General features: G+C 40.8%; 1 protein-coding gene across 3 annotated transcripts in view; it reads right to left on the minus strand.

The window, feature by feature from the left end:
- cfi (complement factor I) overlaps positions 1 to 10,591 on the minus strand; it is a 39,987-nt gene extending 29,396 nt beyond the window's left edge. The window contains exons 1-2 of one of the 3 annotated variants that reach the window (XR_004203271.1): positions 9,554 to 10,536; positions 1,385 to 1,602 (exon numbers count right to left, since the gene is read on the minus strand). Coding sequence is in view for 2 of the 3 variants with exons in the window: in XM_031791588.1 (XP_031647448.1) it covers positions 1,385 to 1,602; positions 9,554 to 9,619 (284 nt within the window). In the remaining variant the exon portion in view is untranslated. Of the gene's footprint in view, positions 1 to 1,384; positions 1,603 to 9,553 lie in introns of all 3 variants that reach the window. The other 2 variants (XM_031791588.1, XM_031791589.1) reach the window with 2 other exon arrangements.
- Positions 10,592 to 23,274: the final 12,683 nt, after the last annotated feature.

Consider the following 23,274-nt stretch of genomic DNA (forward strand, 5'->3'; position numbering starts at 1 on the left):
GTGACAGACAGACACACACACCTAGTGACACACACACACCTGAGCCATGCCATCCTTCGGACATAGGTTTGGCAGCTTACACACACACACCTGGTGACAGACAGACACACACCTGGTGACAGACAGACACACACACCTGGTGACACACACACACCTGGTGACACACCCCTGGTGACACACACCTGGTGACACACACACACCTGGTGACACACACACACACACCTGGTGAAACACACACACACACCTGGTGAAACACACACACACCTGGTGACACACACACACACCTGGTGACACACACACCTGGTGATAGACAGACACACACACCTGGTGACAGACAGACACACACACCTGGTGACATACACCTGGTGACACACACACCTGGTGACACACATCCCTGGTGACAGACACACACACCTGGTGACAGACAGAAACACACACCTGGTGACACACACCTGGTGACATACACACCTGGTGACACACACACACACCTGGTGACACACACACCTGGTGACACACACATACCTGGTGACACACACACCTGGTGACACACACACACACACACCTGGTGACAGACAGACACACACCTGGTGACACACACACACACACCTGGTGACAGACAGACACACACACCTGGTGACACACAGACACACACACCTGGTGACACACACACACACACACCTGGTGACACACACACACACACACATGGTGACATACACACACACCTGGTGACACACACACACCTGGTGACACACACACACACACCTGGTGACAGACACACACACCCCTGGTGACACACACACACCTGGTGACAGACAGACACGCATACCTAGTGACAGACAGACACACACACACACACACAAACAAACACCAGGTGACACACACACACCTGGTGACACACACACACCTGGTGACAGACAGACACACATACCTAGTGACATACAGACAGACAGATGTACACACACACACACCAGGTGACACACACACACACACACACACACCTGGTGACAGACACACACACACACACCAGGTGACAGAGACAGGTTAAACACACACCTGGAGACAGAGACAGGTTAAACACACACCTGTATATCGTTTGTAATAATTGCTCTTTAATCTGTTGACCAATGAAAATGCTGAGGGTATACAGTGTTGTTTTTACTGTTCACTGGTTGGCTAACAGGGACACAGAAGTCTGATGCAGAGGTCTTGTACATCTCTGTAGTCACTATTTGAGCTGGGAAATAGGCTACCGTTGTAGCTACACACACACACACACACACACACACACACACACACGCGCACACGCACACACACACACCACACACACACACACACACGCACACGCGCACGCAGGCACACAAGCACACACACACAGGATCATTACCTTCCCTCCATACATCGCATCCATGGGGGACAGAAGACCCGATGGCAGGACAGACGTGTGTACTTCTGATCCAGACATTCTTCTGGTCCAAGGTACTGGTCAGTACGGGGTATGGCAGGGGTGATGGTGGTGGGGGCAGGGGTGATGGTGGTGGGGGCAGGGGCAGGGGTGGTCAATTTATTGATCTTTGATGAAACCTGCACCTCAGGATTGATCCCCTGGGAAGAGGTTAGAGGTCAGAGGTCAGAGTTTAGAGATGGAGCCTCAGTTGGTATAATATCTGAGAAACAGGTCATATTATACAGGAGATACAGGTCATATTATACAGGAGATACAGGTCATATTATACAGGCAGGAGATACAGGTCATATTATACAGACAGGAGATACAGGTCATATTATACAGGAGATACAGGTCATATTATACAGGAGATACAGGTCATATTATACAGGAGATACAGGTCATATTATACAGGCAGGAGATACAGGTCATATTATACAGACAGGAGATACAGGTCATATTATACAGGAGATACAGGTCATATTATACAGGAGATACAGGTCATATTATACAGGAGATACAGGTCATATTATACAGGAGATACAGGTCATATTATACAGGCAGGAGATACAGGTCATATTATACAGACAGGAGATACAGGTCATATTATACAGACAGGAGATACAGGTCATATTATACAGGCAGGAGATACAGGTCATATTATACAGGAGATACAGGTCATATTATACAGGAGATACAGGTCATATTATACAGGAGATACAGGTCATATTATACAGACAGGAGATACAGGTCATATTATACAGACAGGAGATACAGGTCATATTATACAGACAGGAGATACAGGTCATATTATACAGACAGGAGATACAGGTCATATTATACAGACAGGAGATACAGGTCATATTATACAGGCAGGAGATACAGGTCATATTATACAGACAGGAGATACAGGTCATATTATACAGGCAGGAGATACAGGTCATATTATACAGACAGGAGATACAGGTCATATTATACAGGAGATACAGGTCATATTATACAGGAGATACAGGTCATATTATACAGACAGGAGATACAGGTCATATTATACAGACAGGAGATACAGGTCATATTATACAGGACAGGAGATACAGGTCATATACTAAGGCAGGAGATAAGGCAATTATACGACAGAGATACAGGTCATATTATACAGACAGGAGATTACAGGTCATATTATACAGACAGGAGATAAGGTCATATTATACAGACAGGAGATACAGGTCATATTATACAGACAGGAGATACAGGTCAATATTATACAGACAGGAGATACAGGTCATATTATACAGACAGGAGATACAGGTCATATTATACAGGAGATACAGGTCATATTATACAGACAGGAGATACAGGTCATATTATACAGACAGGAGATACAGGTCATATTATACAGGACGGAGATGAAAAAAGGTCCTATTTATTACAGACAGGAGATCACAGGGTCTATTATACAGGAGATACAGGTCATATTATACAGGAGATAGAGGTCATATTATACAGACAGGAGATACAGGTCATATTATACAGGCAGGAGATATAGGTCATATTATACAGACAGGAGATACAGGTCATATTATACAGACAGGAGATACAGGTCATATTATACAGGAGATACAGGTCATATTATACAGGAGATACAGGTCATATTATACAGACAGGAGATACAGGTCATATTATACAGGAGATACAGGTCATATTATACAGACAGGAGATACAGGTCATATTATACAGGAGGTACAGGTCATATTATACAGGAGGTACAGGTCATATTATACAGGAGATACAGGTCATATTATACAGGAGATACAGGTCATATTATACAGGAGATACAGGTCATATTATACAGGAGATACAGGTCATATTATACAGGAGATACAGGTCATATTATACAGGAGATACAGGTCATATTATACAGGAGGTACAGGTCATATTATACAGGAGATACAGGTCATATTATACAGGAGATACAGGTCATATTATACAGGAGATACAGGTCATATTATACAGGAGATACAGGTCATATATACAGGAGATACAGGTCATATTATACAGGAGATACAGGTCATATTATACAGACAGGAGATACAGGTCATATTATACAGACAGGAGATACAGGTCATATTATACAGACAGGAGATACAGGTCATATTATACAGACAGGAGATACAGGTCATATTATACAGACAGGAGATACAGGTCATATTATACAGGAGATACAGGTCATATTATACAGGCAGGAGATACAGGTCATATTATACAGACAGGAGATACAGGTCATATTATACAGACAGGAGATACAGGTCATATTATACAGGCAGGAGATACAGGTCATATTATACAGACAGGAGATACAGGTCATATTATACAGGAAGATACAGGTCATATTATACAGGAGATACAGGTCATATTATACAGGAGATACAGGTCATATTATACAGGAGATACAGGTCATATTATACAGGCAGGAGATACAGGTCATATTATACAGGAGATACAGGTCATATTATACAGGAGATACAGGTCATATTATACAGGAGATACAGGTCATATTATACAGGAGATACAGGTCATATTATACAGGAGATACAGGTCATATTATACAGACAGGAGATACAGGTCATATTATACAGGCAGGAGATACAGGTCATATTATACAGGAGATACAGGTCATATTATACAGGAGATACAGGTCATATTATACAGGAGATACAGGTCATATTATACAGGAGGTACAGGTCATATTATACAGGAGATACAGGTCATATTATACAGGAGATACAGGTCATATTATACAGGGAGATACAGGTCATACTATACAGGCAGGAGATACAGATCATATTATACAGACAGGAGATACAGGTCATATTATACAGACAGGAGATACAGGTCATATTATACAGGAGATACAGGTCATATTATACAGACAGGAGATACAGGTCATATTATACAGACAGGAGATACAGGTCATATTATACAGGAGATACAGGTCATATTATACAGGCAGGAGATACAGGTCATATTATACAGACAGGAGATACAGGTCATATATACAGGAGATACAGGTCATATTATACAGGCAGGAGATACAGATCATATTATACAGACAGGAGATACAGGTCATATTATACAGACAGGAGATACAGGTCATATTATACAGGAGATACAGGTCATACTATACAGGCAGGAGATACAGATCATATTATACAGACAGGAGATACAGGTCATATTATACAGACAGGAGATACAGGTCATATTATACAGGAGATACAGGTCATATTATACAGACAGGAGATACAGGTCATATTATACAGACAGGAGATACAGGTCATATTATACAGGAGATACAGGTCATATTATACAGGCAGGAGATACAGGTCATATTATACAGACAGGAGATACAGGTCATATTATACAGGAGATACAGGTCATATTATACAGGCAGGAGATACAGATCATATTATACAGACAGAGATACAGGTCATATTATACAGACAGGAGATACAGGTCATATTATACAGGAGATACAGGTCATATTATACAGACAGGAGATACAGGTCATATTATACAGACAGGAGATACAGGTCATATTATACAGGAGATACAGGTCATATTATACAGGCAGGAGATACAGGTCATATTATACAGACAGGAGATACAGGTCATATTATACAGGAGATACAGGTCATATTATACAGGAGATACAGGTCATATTATACAGGAGATACAGGTCATATTATACAGGCAGGAGATACAGGTCATATTATACAGACAGGAGATACAGGTCATATTATACAGGAGATACAGGTCATATTATACAGGCAGGAGATACAGATCATATTATACAGACAGGAGATACAGGTCATATTATACAGACAGGAGATACAGGTCATATTATACAGGAGATACAGGTCATACTATACAGGCAGGAGATACAGATCATATTATGACAGACAGGAGATACAGGTCATATTATACAGACAGGAGATACAGGTCATATTATACAGGAGATTACAGGTTCCTATTATACAGGACAGAGATACAGGTCATATTATACAGACAGGAGATACAGGTCATATTATACAGGCAGGAGATACAGGTCATATTATACAGACAGGAGATACAGGTCATATTATACAGACAGGAGATACAGGTCATATTATACAGGAGATACAGGTCATATTATACAGGCAGGAGATACAGATCATATTATACAGACAGGAGATACAGGTCATATTATACAGACAGGAGATACAGGTCATATTATACAGGAGATACAGGTCATATTATACAGACAGGAGATACAGGTCATATTATACAGACAGGAGATACAGGTCATATTATACAGGAGATACAGGTCATATTATACAGGCAGGAGATACAGGTCATATTATACAGACAGGAGATACAGGTCATATTATACAGGAGATACAGGTCATATTATACAGGAGATACAGGTCATATTATACAGGAGATACAGGTCATATTATACAGGAGATACAGGTCATATTATACAGACAGGAGATACAGGTCATATTATACAGACATGAGATACAGGTCATACTATACAGACAGGAGATACAGGTCATATTATACAGGAGATACAGGTCATATTATACAGACAGGAGATACAGGTCATATTATACAGACAGGAGATACAGGTCATATTATACAGACAGGAGATACAGGTCATATTATACAGGCAGGAGATACAGGTCATATTATACAGACAGGAGATACAGGTCATATTATACAGGCAGGAGATACAGGTCATATTATACAGGAGATACAGGTCATATTATACAGGAGATACAGGTCATATTATACAGGAGACACAGGTCATATTATAAAGGAGATACAGGTCATATTATACAGGAGGTACAGGTCATACTATACAGGCAGGAGATACAGGTCATATTATACAGGCAGGAGATACAGGTCATATTATACAGGAGATACAGGTCATATTATACAGGAGATACAGGTCATATTATACAGGAGATACAGGTCATATTATACGGGCAGGAGATACAGGTCATATTATACAGACAGGAGATACAGGAGAGGTCATATTATACAGGAGATACAGGTCATATTATACAGGAGATACAGGTCATATTATACAGGAGATACAGGTCATATATACAGGAGGTACAGTCATATTATACAGGAGATACAGGTCATATTATACAGGAGATTACAGGTCATATTATACAGGAGATACAGGTCATATTATACAGGAGATACAGGTCATATTATACAGGAGATACAGGTCATATTATACAGGAGATACAGGTGATATTATACAGGAGATACAGGTCATATTATACAGGCAGGAGATACAGGTCATATTATACAGGCAGGAGATACAGGTCATATATACAGGAGATACAGGTCATATTATACAGGCAGGAGATACAGGTCATATTATACAGGCAGGAGATACAGGTCATATTATACAGGCAGGAGATACAGGTCATATTATACAGGAGATACAGGTCATATTATACAGGAAGATACAGGTCATATTATACAGGAGATACAGGTCATATTATTACAGGCAGGAGATACAGGTCATATTATACAGGAGATACAGGTCATATATACAGGCAGGGAGATACAGGTCATATTATACAGACAGGAGATTACAGGAGAGGTCATATTATACAGGAGATACAGGTCATATTATACAGACAGGAGATACAGGTCATATTATACAGACAGAGAGATACAGGTCATATTATACAGGAGATACAGGTCATATTATACAGGCAGGAGATACAGGTCATATTATACAGACAGGAGATACAGGTCATATTATACAGGAGATACAGGTCATATTATACAGGAGATACAGGTCATATTATACAGGAGATACAGGTCATATTATACAGGAGATACAGGTCATATTATACAGACAGGAGATACAGGTCATATTATACAGACATGAGATACAGGTCATACTATACAGACAGGAGATACAGGTCATATTATACAGGAGATACAGGTCATATTATACAGACAGGAGTACAGGGCATATATACAGACAGAGATACAGGTCATATTACAGACAGGAGATACAGGTCATATTATACAGGCAGGAGATACAGGTCATATTATACAGACAGGAGATACAGGTCATATTATACAGGCAGGAGATACAGGTCATATTATACAGGAGATACAGGTCATATTATACAGGAGATACAGGTCATATTATACAGGAGACACAGGTCATATTATACAGGAGATACAGGTCATATTATACAGGAGGTACAGGTCATACTATACAGGCAGGAGATACAGGTCATATTATACAGGCAGGAGATACAGGTCATATATACAGGAGATACAGGTCATATTATACAGGAGATACAGGTCATATTATACAGGAGATACAGGTCATATTATACAGGAGATACAGGTCATATTATACGGGCAGGAGATACAGGTCATATTATACAGACAGGAGATACAGGAGAGGTCATATTATACAGGAGATACAGGTCATATTATACAGGAGATACAGGTCATATTATACAGGAGATACAGGTCATATTATACAGGAGGTAAGGTCATATTATACAGGAGATACAGGTCATATTATACAGGAGATACAGGTCATATTATACAGGAGATACAGGTCATATTATACAGGAGATACAGGTCATATTATACAGGAGATACAGGTCATATTATACAGGAGATACAGGTCATATTATACAGGAGATACAGGTCATATTATACAGGCAGGAGATACAGGTCATATTATACAGGAGATACAGGTCATATTATACAGGAGATACAGGTCATATTATACAGGCAGGAGATACAGGTCATATTATACAGGAGATACAGGTCATATTATACAGGAGATACAGGTCATATTATACAGGAGATACAGGTCATATTATACAGGAGATACAGGTCATATTATACAGGCAGGAGATACAGGTCATATTATACAGGGAGATACAGGTCATATTATACAGGCAGGAGATACAGGTCATATTATACAGACAGGAGATACAGGAGAGGTCATATTATACAGGAGATACAGGTCATATTATACAGGAGATACAGGTCATATTATACAGGAGATACAGGTCATATTATACAGGAGGTACAGGTCATATTATACAGGAGATACAGGTCATATTATACAGGAGATACAGGTCATATTATACAGGAGATACAGGTCATATTATACAGGAGATACAGGTCATATTATACAGGAGATACAGGTCATATTATACAGGAGATACAGGTCATATTATACAGGAGATACAGGTCATATTATACAGGCAGGAGATACAGGTCATATTATACAGGCAGGAGATACAGGTCATATTATACAGGAGATACAGGTCATATTATACAGGAGATACAGGTCATATTATACAGGAGATACAGGTCATATTATACAGGAGATACAGGTCATATTATACAGGCAGGAGATACAGGTCATATTATACAGGAGATACAGGTCATATTATACAGGAGATACAGGTCATATTATACAGGCAGGAGATACAGGTCATATTATACAGGAGATACAGGTCATATTATACAGGAGATACAGGTCATATTATACAGGAGATACAGGTCATATTATACAGGAGATACAGGTCATATTATACAGGCAGGAGATACAGGTCATATTATACAGGCAGGAGATACAGGTCATATTATACAGGAGATACAGGTCATATTATACAGGCAGGAGATACAGGTCATATTATACAGGAGATACAGGTCATATTATACAGGAGATACAGGTCATATTATACAGGAGATACAGGTCATATTATACAGGCAGGAGATACAGGTCATATTATACAGGAGATACAGGTCATATTATACAGGAGATACAGGTCATATTATACAGGAGATACAGGTCATATTATACAGGAGATACAGGTCATATTATACAGGAGGTACAGGTCATATTATACAGGAGATACAGGTCATATTATACAGGAGATACAGGTCATATTATACAGGAGATACAGGTCATATTATACAGGAGATACAGGTCATACTATACAGACAGGAGATACAGGTCGCAGGTGTGTGTGTGTGTGTGTATGATAATGGGGTGTAACTTACCGTAGCAGGGTGTGTGATGTGTAGAACTCCTAGTAGCAGTATTGTCAACGCTGTCTTCTTCCCCATGGTGACTCCTGATGGACTAACCAACTAGCCTGCCTCAATACACAATGTGTTTCTCTCTCTGTCTCTCTCTGGGACATTGATCATTCATCAATCATTACCCTCATCTGTCAATGTGGACCAAGACCAGTGCCTGTGTGTGTGTTTCGGAAGTCCAGCCCAGTTGTTCCAGTAACTGACAAAACACACGCAAACCCACACACACACGCAAACCCATGCACAAACAAACCTCTACACACACACACACATACACACACACTTCCTCTGCATTCGAAACATTCTAAATGTAAAGCACGTTGTCTGTCTTCCTCTGCATTCTAAACATTCTAAATGTAAAGCATGTTGTCTGTCTTCCTCTGCATTCTAAACATTCTAAACATTCTAAATGTAAAGCATGTTGTCTGTCTTCCTCTGCATTCTAAACATTCTAAACATTCTAAATGTAAAGCACGTTGTCTGTCTTCCTCTGCATTCTAAACATTCTAAACATTCTAAATGTAAAGCATGTTGTCTGTCTTCCTCTGCATTCTAAACATTCTAAACATTCTAAATGTAAAGCATGTTGTCTGTCTTCCTCTGCATTCTAAACATTCTAAACATTCTAAATGTAAAGCATGTTGTCTGTCTTCCTCTGCATTCTAAACATTCTAAACATTCTAAATGTAAAGCACGTTGTCTGTCTTCCTCTGCATTCTAAACATTCTAAATGTAAAGCATGTTGTCTGTCTTCCTCTGCATTCTAAACATTCTAAACATTCTAAATGTAAAGCACGTTGTCTGTCTTCCTCTGCATTCTAAACATTCTAAATGTAAAGCATGTTGTCTGTCTTCCTCTGCATTCTAAACATTCTAAACATTCTAAATGTCAAACCAAACCATGCAACGTAATGCTTGACCAGGGGATCCTCTGTTCTCAGTGTGTTTGGTGGACGTCTTTCACCAAACGTGAAGACCAGATATCCACACAAGAATAGTAATCAAACACTAATGTGACCAACTGGGAACATTTTGTTGGTCCCCACAAGGTCAAATGCTATTTCTAGCGGGTTAAGGATAGAATTGGGCTTAGAGTTAGGAGCTGGGGTTAGGGTTAGGGTTATGGTTTAGGGAAAATAGGTTTTGGATCGGACTGAATTGGATGTCCCTACAAGGTTTGTTATGCAATACTGTGTGTGTGTGTGTGTGTGTGTGTCTGGATCTGACCATTAATGATTAAATACATTGCAACAGATTTAGACAAACACTTAGTCAGATAAGCAAGGCAGAGCCCCAACAACCTGTATAACTAGAGGGTTAGAGACAGGTCAGAGGTTAGGGGTTAGAGAGAGGTTAGGGGTTAGATAGAGGTATAGAACACTGTCATATAGATAGAGAATAGATGTACCAGTATAGAACATTGTCATATAGATGTACCAGTATAGAACACTGTCATATAGATAGAGAACAGATGTACCAGTATAGAACACTGTCATATAGATAGAGAATAGATGTACCAGTATAGAACGCTGTCATATAGATGTACCAGTATAGAACACTGTCATATAGATAGAGAACAGATGTACCAGTATAGAACACTGTCATATAGATGTACCAGTATAGAACACTGTCATATAGATAGAGAATAGATGTACCAGTATAGAACACTGTCATATAGATGTACCAGTATAGAACACTGTCATATAGATGTACCAGTATAGAACACTGTCATATAGATGTACCAGTATAGAACACTGTCATATAGATGTACCAGTATAGAACACTGTCATATAGATGTACCAGTATAGAACACTGTCATATAGATGTACCAGTATAGAACACTGTCATATAGATAGAGAATAGATGTACCAGTATAGAACACTGTCATATAGATGTACCAGTATAGAACACTGTCATATAGATGTACCAGTATAGAACACTGTCATATAGATAGAGAATAGATGTACCAGTATAGAACACTGTCATATAGATGTACCAGTATAGAACACTGTCATATAGATGTACCAGTATAGAACACTGTCATATAGATGTACCAGTATAGAACACTGTCATATAGATAGAGAACAGATGTACCAGTATAGAACACTGTCATATAGATGTACCAGTATAGAACACTGTCATATAGATGTACCAGTATAGAACACTGTCATATAGATGTACCAGTATAGAACACTGTCATATAGATAGAGAATAGATGTACCAGTATAGAACACTGTCATATAGATGTACCAGTATAGAACACTGTCATATAGATAGAGAATAGATGTACCAGTATAGAACACTGTCATATAGATAGAGAATAGATGTACCAGTATAGAACACTGTCATATAGATGTACCAGTATAGCACACTGTCATATAGATAGAGAACAGATGTACCAGTATAGAATGCGGTCATATAGATGTACCAGTATAGAATGCTGTCATACAGAGCCCTATGTAGAGCCCTATCGGAGCCCTATGGGAGCTTGATGTAGAGCCCTATGTAGAGCCCTATGAAGAGTCCTATGGGAGCTTGATGTAGAGCCCTATGTAGAGCCCTATCGGAGCCCTATGGGAGCTTGATGTAGGGCCCTATGCAGAGCCCTATGGGAGCTTGATGTAGAGCCCTATGTAGAGCCCTATGTAGAGCCCTATGAAGAGTCCTATGAAGAGCCCTATGAAGAGTCCTATGAAGAGTCCTATGAAGAGCCCTATCGGAGCCCTATGTAGAGCCCTATCGGAGCCCTATGTAGAGCCCTATCGGAGCCCTATGGGAGCTTGATGTAGAGCCCTATGTAGAGCCCTATGTAGAGCCCTATGTAGAGTCCTATGAAGAGTCCTATGAAGAGCCCTATACAGAGTCCAATACAGAGTCCTATTCAGAGCCCTATGGAGAGCCTTATGTAGAGCCCTATGTAGAGCTCCATGTAGAGCCCTATGTAGAGCCCTATGTAGAGCCCTATGTAGAGCCCTATTCAGAGCCCTATGTAGAGCCCTATGTAGAGTCCTATTCAGAGCCCTATGTAGAGTCCTATGTAGAGTCCTATGTAGAGCCTTATGTAGAGCCCTATTCAGAGCCCTATGTAGAGCCCTATGTAGAGTCCTATTCAGAGCCCTATGTAGAGTCCTATGTAGAGTCCTATGTAGAGTCCTATGTAGAGCCCTATGGAGAGCCCTACGGGAGCCCTATGCAGAGTCCTATTGGCTAATCATTACATTAACTGGAAGATGATTGGCTAATCATTACATTAACTGTAATGTGATTGGCTAATCATTGTTGCTTTCCAGGAGTTGTTTTCTGTCTTTTAAACAAGACCAATAAAGTATCATGGTGCTAGACCATAGAAATAGGATGACTAGAAGGGACCAAGCCACTTCGGGTCCATGACTGGAATGAGAATGTCCATTCTAGTCATCCTATTTCCCTGTGCTAGAGTAGACAGCAGTAGGAAGCAGACACACCGGCGTTGCGTTCCAGAAATCCTGGTTGGACATTCTGAATTTCCTGCTTATTCCTTTCTGATTGCGTGTCTCTTCCAACCATGATTTACAGAAGAGATGGGAATTTGAGGAACGTTTCCAGAATTCCACAACTATTACTAGACAACAATAATACGAAAATATCATTATTTAATGTCTCCTTAATTCACTGGTTCAGTTCCCCTAGAGTTCTCTTCTCCAGAACTATCACTCATAAAGCCCATTATATTTCAACACAACAATAATATGAACATGCAAAATAACAACCCTTAAACAGTGGGCTAACTGCCTTGTTCAGGGGAACATTGGGGTTAACTGCCTTGTTCAGGGGAGCAGTGGGTTAACTGCCTTGTTCAGGGGAGCAGTGGGTTAACTGCCTTGTTCAGGGGAACAGTGGGTTGACTGCCTTGTTCAGGGGAACAGTGGGTTAACTGCCTTGTTCAGGGGAACAGTGGATCGGACTGAATTGGATGTCCCTACAAGGTTTGTTATGCAATACTGTGTGTGTGTGTGTGTGTGTGTGTCTGGATCTGACCATTAATGATTAAATACATTGCAACAGATTTAGACAAACACTTAGTCAGATAAGCAAGGCAGAGCCCCAACAACCTGTATAACTAGAGGGTTAGAGACAGGTCAGAGGTTAGGGGTTAGAGAGAGGTTAGGGGTTAGATAGAGGTATAGAACACTGTCATATAGATAGAGAACAGATGTACCAGTATAGAACACTGTCATATAGATGTACCAGTATAGAACACTGTCATATAGATGTACCAGTATAGAACACTGTCATATAGATAGAGAATAGATGTACCAGTATAGAACGCTGTCATATAGATGTACCAGTATAGAACACTGTCATATAGATAGAGAACAGATGTACCAGTATAGAACACTGTCATATAGATGTACCAGTATAGAACACTGTCATATAGATAGAGAACAGATGTACCAGTATAGAACACTGTCATATAGATGTACCAGTATAGAACACTGTCATATAGATGTACCAGTATAGAACACTGTCATATAGATGTACCAGTATAGAACACTGTCATATAGATAGAGAATAGATGTACCAGTATAGAACACTGTCATATAGATGTACCAGTATAGAACACTGTCATATAGATGTACCAGTATAGAACACTGTCATATAGATAGAGAACAGATGTACCAGTATAGAACACTGTCATATAGATGTACCAGTATAGAACACTGTCATATAGATAGAGAACAGATGTACCAGTATAGAACACTGTCATATAGATAGAGAACAGATGTACCAGTATAGAACACTGTCATATAGATAGAGAATAGATGTACCAGTATAGAACACTGTCATATAGATGTACCAGTATAGAACACTGTCATATAGATGTACCAGTATAGAACACTGTCATATAGATAGAGAATAGATGTACCAGTATAGAACACTGTCATATAGATGTACCAGTATAGAACACTGTCATATAGATAGAGAACAGATGTACCAGTATAGAACACTGTCATATAGATAGAGAACAGATGTACCAGTATAGAACACTGTCATATAGATGTACCAGTATAGAACACTGTCATATAGATGTACCAGTATAGAACACTGTCATATAGATGTACCAGTATAGAACACTGTCATATAGATGTACCAGTATAGAACACTGTCATATAGATAGAGAACAGATGTACCAGTATAGAACACTGTCATATAGATGTACCAGTATAGAACACTGTCATATAGATAGAGAACAGATGTACCAGTATAGAACACTGTCATATAGATGTACCAGTATAGAACACTGTCATATAGATGTACCAGTATAGAACACTGTCATATAGATGTACCAGTATAGAACACTGTCATATAGATGTACCAGTATAGAACACTGTCATATAGATAGAGAACAGATGTACCAGTATAGAACACTGTCATATAGATAGAGAATAGATGTACCAGTATAGAACACTGTCATATAGATGTACCAGTATAGAACACTGTCATATAGATGTACCAGTATAGAACACTGTCATATAGATAGAGAATAGATGTACCAGTATAGAACACTGTCATATAGATGTACCAGTATAGAACACTGTCATATAGATAGAGAATAGATGTACCAGTATAGAACACTGTCATATAGATGTACCAGTATAGAACACTGTCATATAGATAGAGAACAGATGTACCAGTATAGAACACTGTCATATAGATAGAGAATAGATGTACCAGTATAGAACACTGTCATATAGATAGAGAATAGATGTACCAGTATAGAACACTGTCATATAGATGTACCAGTATAGCACACTGTCATATAGATAGAGAACAGATGTACCAGTATAGAATGCGGTCATATAGATGTACCAGTATAGAATGCTGTCATACAGAGCCCTATGTAGAGCCCTATCGGAGCCCTATGTAGAGCCCTATCGGAGCCCTATGGGAGCTTGATGTAGAGCCCTATGTAGAGCCCTATGTAGAGCCCTATGAAGAGTCCTATGGGAGCTTGATGTAGAGCCCTATGTAGAGCCCTATCGGAGCCCTATGGGAGCTTGATGTAGAGCCCTATGCAGAGCCCTATGGGAGCTTGATGTAGAGCCCTATGTAGAGCCCTATGTAGAGCCCTATGAAGAGTCCTATGAAGAGTCCTATGAAGAGCCCTATCGGAGCCCTATGTAGAGCCCTATCGGAGCCCTATGTAGAGCCCTATCGGAGCCCTATGGGAGCTTGATGTAGAGCCCTATGTAGAGCCCTATGTAGAGCCCTATGTAGAGTCCTATGAAGAGTCCTATGAAGAGCCCTATACAGAGTCCAATACAGAGTCCTATTCAGAGCCCTATGGAGAGCCTTATGTAGAGCCCTATGTAGAGCTCCATGTAGAGCCCTATGTAGAGCCCTATGTAGAGCCCTATGTAGAGCCCTATTCAGAGCCCTATGTAGAGCCCTATGTAGAGTCCTATTCAGAGCCCTATGTAGAGTCCTATGTAGAGTCCTATGTAGAGCCTTATGTAGAGCCCTATTCAGAGCCCTATGTAGAGCCCTATGTAGAGTCCTATTCAGAGCCCTATGTAGAGTCCTATGTAGAGTCCTATGTAGAGTCCTATGTAGAGCCCTATGGAGAGCCCTACGGGAGCCCTATGCAGAGTCCTATTGGCTAATCATTACATTAACTGGAAGATGATTGGCTAATCATTACATTAACTGTAATGTGATTGACTAATCATTGTTGCTTTCCAGGAGTTGTTTTCTGTCTTTTAAACAAGACCAATAAAGTATCATGGTGCTAGACCATAGAAATAGGATGACTAGAAGGGACCAAGCCACTTCGGGTCCATGACTGGAATGAGAATGTCCATTCTAGTCATCCTATTTCCCTGTGCTAGAGTAGACAGCAGTAGGAAGCAGACACACCGGCGTTGCGTTCCAGAAATCCTGGTTGGACATTCTGAATTTCCTGCTTATTCCTTTCTGATTGCGTGTCTCTTCCAACCATGATTTACAGAAGAGATGGGAATTTGAGGAACGTTTCCAGAATTCCACAACTATTACTAGACAACAATAATACGAAAATATCATTATTTAATGTCTCCTTAATTCACTGGTTCAGTTCCCCTAGAGTTCTCTTCTCCAGAACTATCACTCATAAAGCCCATTATATTTCAACACAACAATAATATGAACATGCAAAATAACAACCCTTAAACAGTGGGCTAACTGCCTTGTTCAGGGGAACATTGGGGTTAACTGCCTTGTTCAGGGGAGCAGTGGGTTAACTGCCTTGTTCAGGGGAGCAGTGGGTTAACTGCCTTGTTCAGGGGAACAGTGGGTTGACTGCCTTGTTCAGGGGAACAGTGGGTTAACTGCCTTGTTCAGGGGAACAGTGGGTTAACTGCCTTGTTCAGGGGAACAGTGGGTTAACTGCCTTGTTCAGGGGAACAGTGGGGTTAACTGCCTTGTTCAGGGGAACAGTGGGGTTAACTGCCTTGTTCAGGGGAACAGTGGGGTTAACTGCCTTGTTCAGGGGAACAGTGGGTTAACTGCCTTGTTCAGGAGAACAGTGGGGTTAACTGCCTTGTTCTGGGGAACAGTGAGTTAACTGCCTTGTTCAGGGGAACAGTGGGTTAACTGCCTTGTTCAGGGGAACAGTGGGGTTAACTGCCTTGTTCAGGGGAACAGTGGGTTAACTGCCTTGTTCAGGGGAACAGTGGGTTAACTGCCTTGTTCAGGGGAACAGTGGGTTAACTGCCTTGTTCAGGGGAACAGTGGGGTTAACTGCCTTGTTCAGGGGAACAGTGGGTTAACTGCCTTGTTCAGGGGAACAGTGGGGTTAACTGCCTTGTTCAGGGGAACAGTGGGGTTAACTGCCTTGATCAGGGGAACAGTGGGTTAACTGCCTTGTTCAGGGGAACAGTGGGTTAACTGCCTTATTCAGGGGAACAGTGGGTTAACTGCCTTGTTCAGGGGAACAGTGGGGTTAACTGCCTTGATCAGGGGAACAGTGGGTTAACTGCCTTGTTCAGGGGAACAGTGAGTTAACTGCCTTGTTCAGGGGAACAGTGGGTTAACTGCCTTGTTCAGGGGAACAGTGGGGTTAACTGCCTTGTTCAGGGGAACAGTGGGTTAACTGCCTTGTTCAGGGGAACAGTGGGTTAACTGCCTTGTTCAGGGGAACAGTGGGTTAACTGCCTTGTTCAGGGGAACAGTGGGTTAACTGCCTTGTTCAGGGGAACAGTGGGTTAACTGCCTTGTTCAGGGGAACAGTGGGTTAACTGCCTTGTTCAGGGGAACAGTGGGGTTAACTGTCTTGTTCAGGGGAACAGTGGGTTAACTGCCTTGTTCAGGGGAACAGTGGGGTTAACTGCCTTGATCAGGGGAACAGTGGGTTAACTGCCTTGTTCAGGGGAACAGTGAGTTAACTGCCTTGTTCAGGGGAACAGTGGGGTTAACTGCCTTGTTCAGGGGAACAGTGGGTTAACTGCCTTGTTCAGGGGAACAGTGGGTTAACTGCCTTGTTCAGGGGAACAGTGGGTTAACTGCCTTGTTCAGGGGAACAGTGGGTTAACTGCCTTGTTCAGTGGAACAGTGGGTTAACTGCCTTGTTCAGGGGAACAGTGGGTTAACTGCCTTGTTCAGGGGAACAGTGGGGTTAACTGCCTTGTTCAGGGGAACAGTGGGGTTAACTGCCTTGTTCAGGGGAACAGTGGGGTTAACTGCCTTGTTCAGGGGAACAGTGGGGTTAACTGCCTTGTTCAGGGGAACAGTGGGGTTAACTGCCTTGTTCAGGGGAACAGTGGGGTTAACTGCCTTGATCAGGGGAACAGTGGGTTAACTGTCTTGTTCAGGGGAACAGTGGGTTAACTGCCTTGTTCAGGGGCAGAACGACAGATTTTTTTACTTGTCAGCCCAACGCTCTGACCACTAGGCTGCCTGCCGCCACCTCAGTACAGTGACCTCCAAAAGCATTGGGACAGTGATTGTGTTGTTGTTTTTGGCTCTGTACTCCAGCACTTTGGATTTGAAATTTTAGTTTGATATCGGGTGAACCGTTTAGAATTTACAGCCCTTTTTGTACCTATCTCCCCCAATTTTAGGGGACCAAAAGTATTGTGATAAATTCAGTGATATGTATTAATAAATTAGTAGAAGTGTTTTGTCCCATAGCCACAGCACCCAATGACCAAATTAAGCTTGTGACTCTACGAACTTGTTGGATGCATTTTGCTAAAATGGGGGGGGGGGGTACTATGTACAACAAAAAAATGCTATAATTTATAAACGGTTCACCCGATATGGATGAAGATTAGCCTCAAACTACAGCTGACCTTTGACCTTTGACCTCATAGTCATTGTTTGATTTCAAATCCAAAGTGCTTGGAGTACAGAGCCAGAACAACAAATAATGTTTTATAAAAAATTTAAAAATTGTAATCTTTATTTAACTAGGCGAGTCAGTTTAAGAACAAATTCTTATTTACATATAATGAGTCACTGTCCCAAAACTTTTGGTGCTCACTGTCTATAAACACACAAAAACACACACAGAGGCACTGACGAAAATGAGTGAGTAACACACGGACACACACGCTTAGACGAACACACACGCGTATTTGGTCTCGATACAAAAATTGGAAACAATATTGGTACAGCCCATCACCGCCCTCTAGTGGAAAACTACATTTAAAACAGAACCCTATTAGTTCACCCCCATAGAGAATGATAGAGGCCTCTAGTGGAAAACTACATCTAAAACAGAACCCTATTAGTTCACCCCCATAGAGAATGATAGAGGCCTAAAATAAAACCTTATCAGTATTTCACTACCATAGAGAATGAGCGAGGGCTCTAGTGGCCAAAAGGCCATTTTAGCATAGACACTGCCATTGAGGGCTTACGCCATTTTAAAGTAGTCAACTGGGTGGGGATTCCTATGAGTTGTAGCCTCAATGGTGCTTGCTGCCCATGCTGTTACAGACGGTATAATGGCACAGATACAAAGACGAGTCCTCTATCTACTTTTATGTGCAATACATACTGTAGGGATTTTGGGCGCCATGTCGGACACAGCCCTAGTATTTATGTGGGTGACCCTACTAAACTCTCATTGGTCACTAGGACTATACTGTACTCTCATTGGTCACCGCCCTGTTTGACAGCCACCGGATAGAAAGGAGTTGGTAACCAGGGTAACGTACACTCGTGGACACCAGGTGTTGCAGCGGGTCTAAAGGATCATCTCCTCCTCTTTGTATCCAGTCTGGGTAGGACCAGGAGGTTTTCCCTGTCTATAATGTCTGGGTAGGACCAGGAGGTTTTCCCTGTCTATAATGTCTGGGTAGGACCAGGAGGTTTTCCCTGTCTATAATGTCTGGGTAGGACCAGGAGGTTTTCCCTGTTTATAATGTCTGGGTAGGACCAGGAGGTTTTCCCTGTCTATAATGTCTGGGTAGGACCAGGAGGTTTTCCCTGTCTATAATGTCTGGGTAGGACCAGGAGGTTTTCCCTGTCTATAATGTCTGGTTAGGACCAGGAGGTTTTCCTGTCTATAATGTCTGGTTAGGACCAGGAGGTTTTCCCTGTCTATAATGTCTGGGTAGGACCAGGAGGTTTTCCCTGTCTATAATGTCTGGGTAGGACCAGGAGGTTTTCCCTGTCTATAATGTCTGGTTAGGACCAGGAGGTTTTCCCTGTCTATAAGGTCTGGTTAGGACCAGGAGGTTTTCCCTGTCTATAATGTCTGGTTAGGACCAGGAGGTTTTCCCTGTCTATAATGTCTGGTTAGGACCAGGAGGTTTTCCCTGTCTATAATGTCTGGTTAGGACCAGGAGGTTTTCCCTGTCTATAATGTCTGGTTAGGACCAGGAGGTTTTCCCTGTCTATAATGTCTGGTTAGGACCAGGAGGTTTTCCCTGTCTATAATGTCTGGGTAGGACCAGGAGGTTTTCCCTGTCTATAATGTCTGGTTAGGACCAGGAGGTTTTCCCTGTCTATAATGTCTGGGTAGGACCAGGAGGTTTTCCCTGTCTATAATGTCTGGTTAGGACCAGGAGGTTTTCCCTGTCTATAATGTCTGGTTAGGACCAGGAGTTTTTCCCTGTCTATAATGTCTGGTTAGGACCAGGAGGTTTTCCCTGTCTATAATGTCTGGTTAGGACCAGGAGGTTTTCCCTGTCTATAATGTCTGGTTAGGACCAGGAGGTTTTCCCTGTCTATAATGTCTGGTTAGGACCAGGAGGTTTTCCCTGTCTATAATGTCTGGTTAGGACCAGGAGGTTTTCCCTGTCTATAATGTCTGGGTAGGACCAGGAGGTTTTCCCTGTCTATAATGTCTGGTTAGGACCAGGAGGTTTTCCCTGTCTATAATGTCTGGGTAGGACCAGGAGGTTTTCCCTGTCTATAATGTCTGGTTAGGACCAGGAGGTTTTCCCTGTCTATAATGTCTGGTTAGGACCAGGAGTTTTTCCCTGTCTATAACGTCTGGTTAGGACCAGGAGGTTTTCCCTGTCTATAATGTCTGGTTAGGACCAGGAGGTTTTCCCTGTCTATAATGTCTGGTTAGGACCAGGAGGTTTTCCCTGTCTATAATGTCTGGGTAGGACCAGGAGGTTTTCCCTGTCTATAATGTCTGGTTAGGACCAGGAGGTTTTCCCTGTCTATAATGTCTGGGTAGGACCAGGAGGTTTTCCCTGTCTATAATGTCTGGGTAGGACCAGGAGGTTTTCCTGTCTATAATGTCTGGGTAGGACCAGGAGGTTTTCCTGTCTATAATGTCTGGTTAGGACCAGGAGGTTTTCCTGTCTATAATGTCTGGTTAGGTCCAGGAGGTTTTCCTGTCTATAATGTCTGGTTAGGTCCAGGAGGTTTTCCTGTCTATAATGTCTGGGTAGGACCAGGAGGTTTTCCTGTCTATAATGTCTGGGTAGGACCAGGAGGTTTTCCTGTCTATAATCTCCTCTGGCCTTCTCTTTGTATACAGTCTGGGTAGGACCAGGAGGTTTTCCCTGTCTATAATGTCTGGGTAGACACCAGGAGGCTTTCCTGTCTGACCAGGGGAAACTCTAGGCCCACCAGGTTACACTAGTAGTAATAGTAGTGTATTATATAGTGTACTATAGAGTGAAACCCATAGTAGTGTACTATATAGGGAAACCCATAGTAGTGTATTATAGTGTACTATATAGTGAAACCCATAGTAGTGTACTATATAGTGAAACCCATAGTAGTGTACTATATAGGGAAACCCATAGTAGTGTATTATATAGTGTACTATATAGTGAAACCCATAGTAGTGTACTATATAGTGAAACCCATAGTAGTGTATTATATAGTGTACTATATAGGGAAACCCATAGTAGTGTACTATATAGTGAAACCCATAGTAGTGTACTATATAGGGAAACCCATAGTAGTGTATTATATAGTGTACTATATAGGGAAACCCATAGTAGTGTACTATATAGTGAAACCCATAGTAGTGTACTATATAGGGAAACCCATAGTAGTGTATTATAGTGAAACCCATAGTAGTGTACTATATAGGGAAACCCATAGTAGTGTATTATAGTGAAACCCATAGTAGTGTACTATATAGTGTATTATATAGTGAAACCCATAGTAGTGTACTATATAGTGAAACCCATAGTAGTGTATTATAGTGTACTATATAGGGAAACCCATAGTAGTGTATTATAGTGTACTATATAGTGTAACCCATAGTAGTGTATTATAGTGTACTATATAGGGAAACCCATAGTAGTGTATTATATAGTGTACTATATAGGGAAACCCATAGTAGTGTATTATAGTGTACTATATAGTGAAACCCATAGTAGTGTACTATATAGTGAAACCCATAGTAGTGTACTATATAGGGAAACCCATAGTAGTGTACTATATAGGGAAACCCATAGTAGTGTATTATATAGTGTACTATATAGTGAAACCCATAGTAGTGTACTATATAGTGAAACCCATAGTAGTGTACTATATAGTGCATTATATAGTGTAACCCATAGTAGTGTACTATATAGTGAAACCCATAGTAGTGTACTATATAGGGAAACCCATAGTAGTGTACTATATAGGGAAACCCATAGTAGTGTATTATATAGTGTACTATATAGTGAAACCCATAGTAGTGTACTATATAGTGAAACCCATAGTAGTGTACTATATAGTGCATTATATAGTGTAACCCATAGTAGTGTATTATATAGGAAAACCCATAGTAGTGTACTATATAGGGAAACCCATAGTAGTGTATTATAGTGAAACCCATAGGATTGTACTATATAGGGAAACCCATAGTAGTGTATTATAGTGAAACCCATAGTAGTGTATTATATAGTGTATTATATAGGAAAACCCCTAGTAGTGTACTATAGTGTAACCCATAGTAGTGTATTATATAGTGCATTATATAGTGAAACCCATAGTAGTGTATTGTAGTGTACTATAGAGTGAAACCCATAGTAGTGTATTATAGTGTACTATATAGTGAAACCCATAGTAGTGTATTATATAGTGTACTATATAGTGAAACCCATAGTAGTGTACTATATAGTGAAACCCATAGTAGTGTACTATATAGTGAAACCCCTAGTAGTGTATTATATAGTGTACTATATAGTGAAACCCATAGTAGTGTATTATATAGTGTACTGTATAGTGAAACCCATAGTAGTGTATTATATAGTGTA

The sequence above is a fragment of the Oncorhynchus kisutch genome, linkage group LG16 (genome assembly GCF_002021735.2).
Source record: "Oncorhynchus kisutch isolate 150728-3 linkage group LG16, Okis_V2, whole genome shotgun sequence".
NCBI classification, from domain to species: Eukaryota; Metazoa; Chordata; class Actinopteri; order Salmoniformes; family Salmonidae; genus Oncorhynchus; species Oncorhynchus kisutch.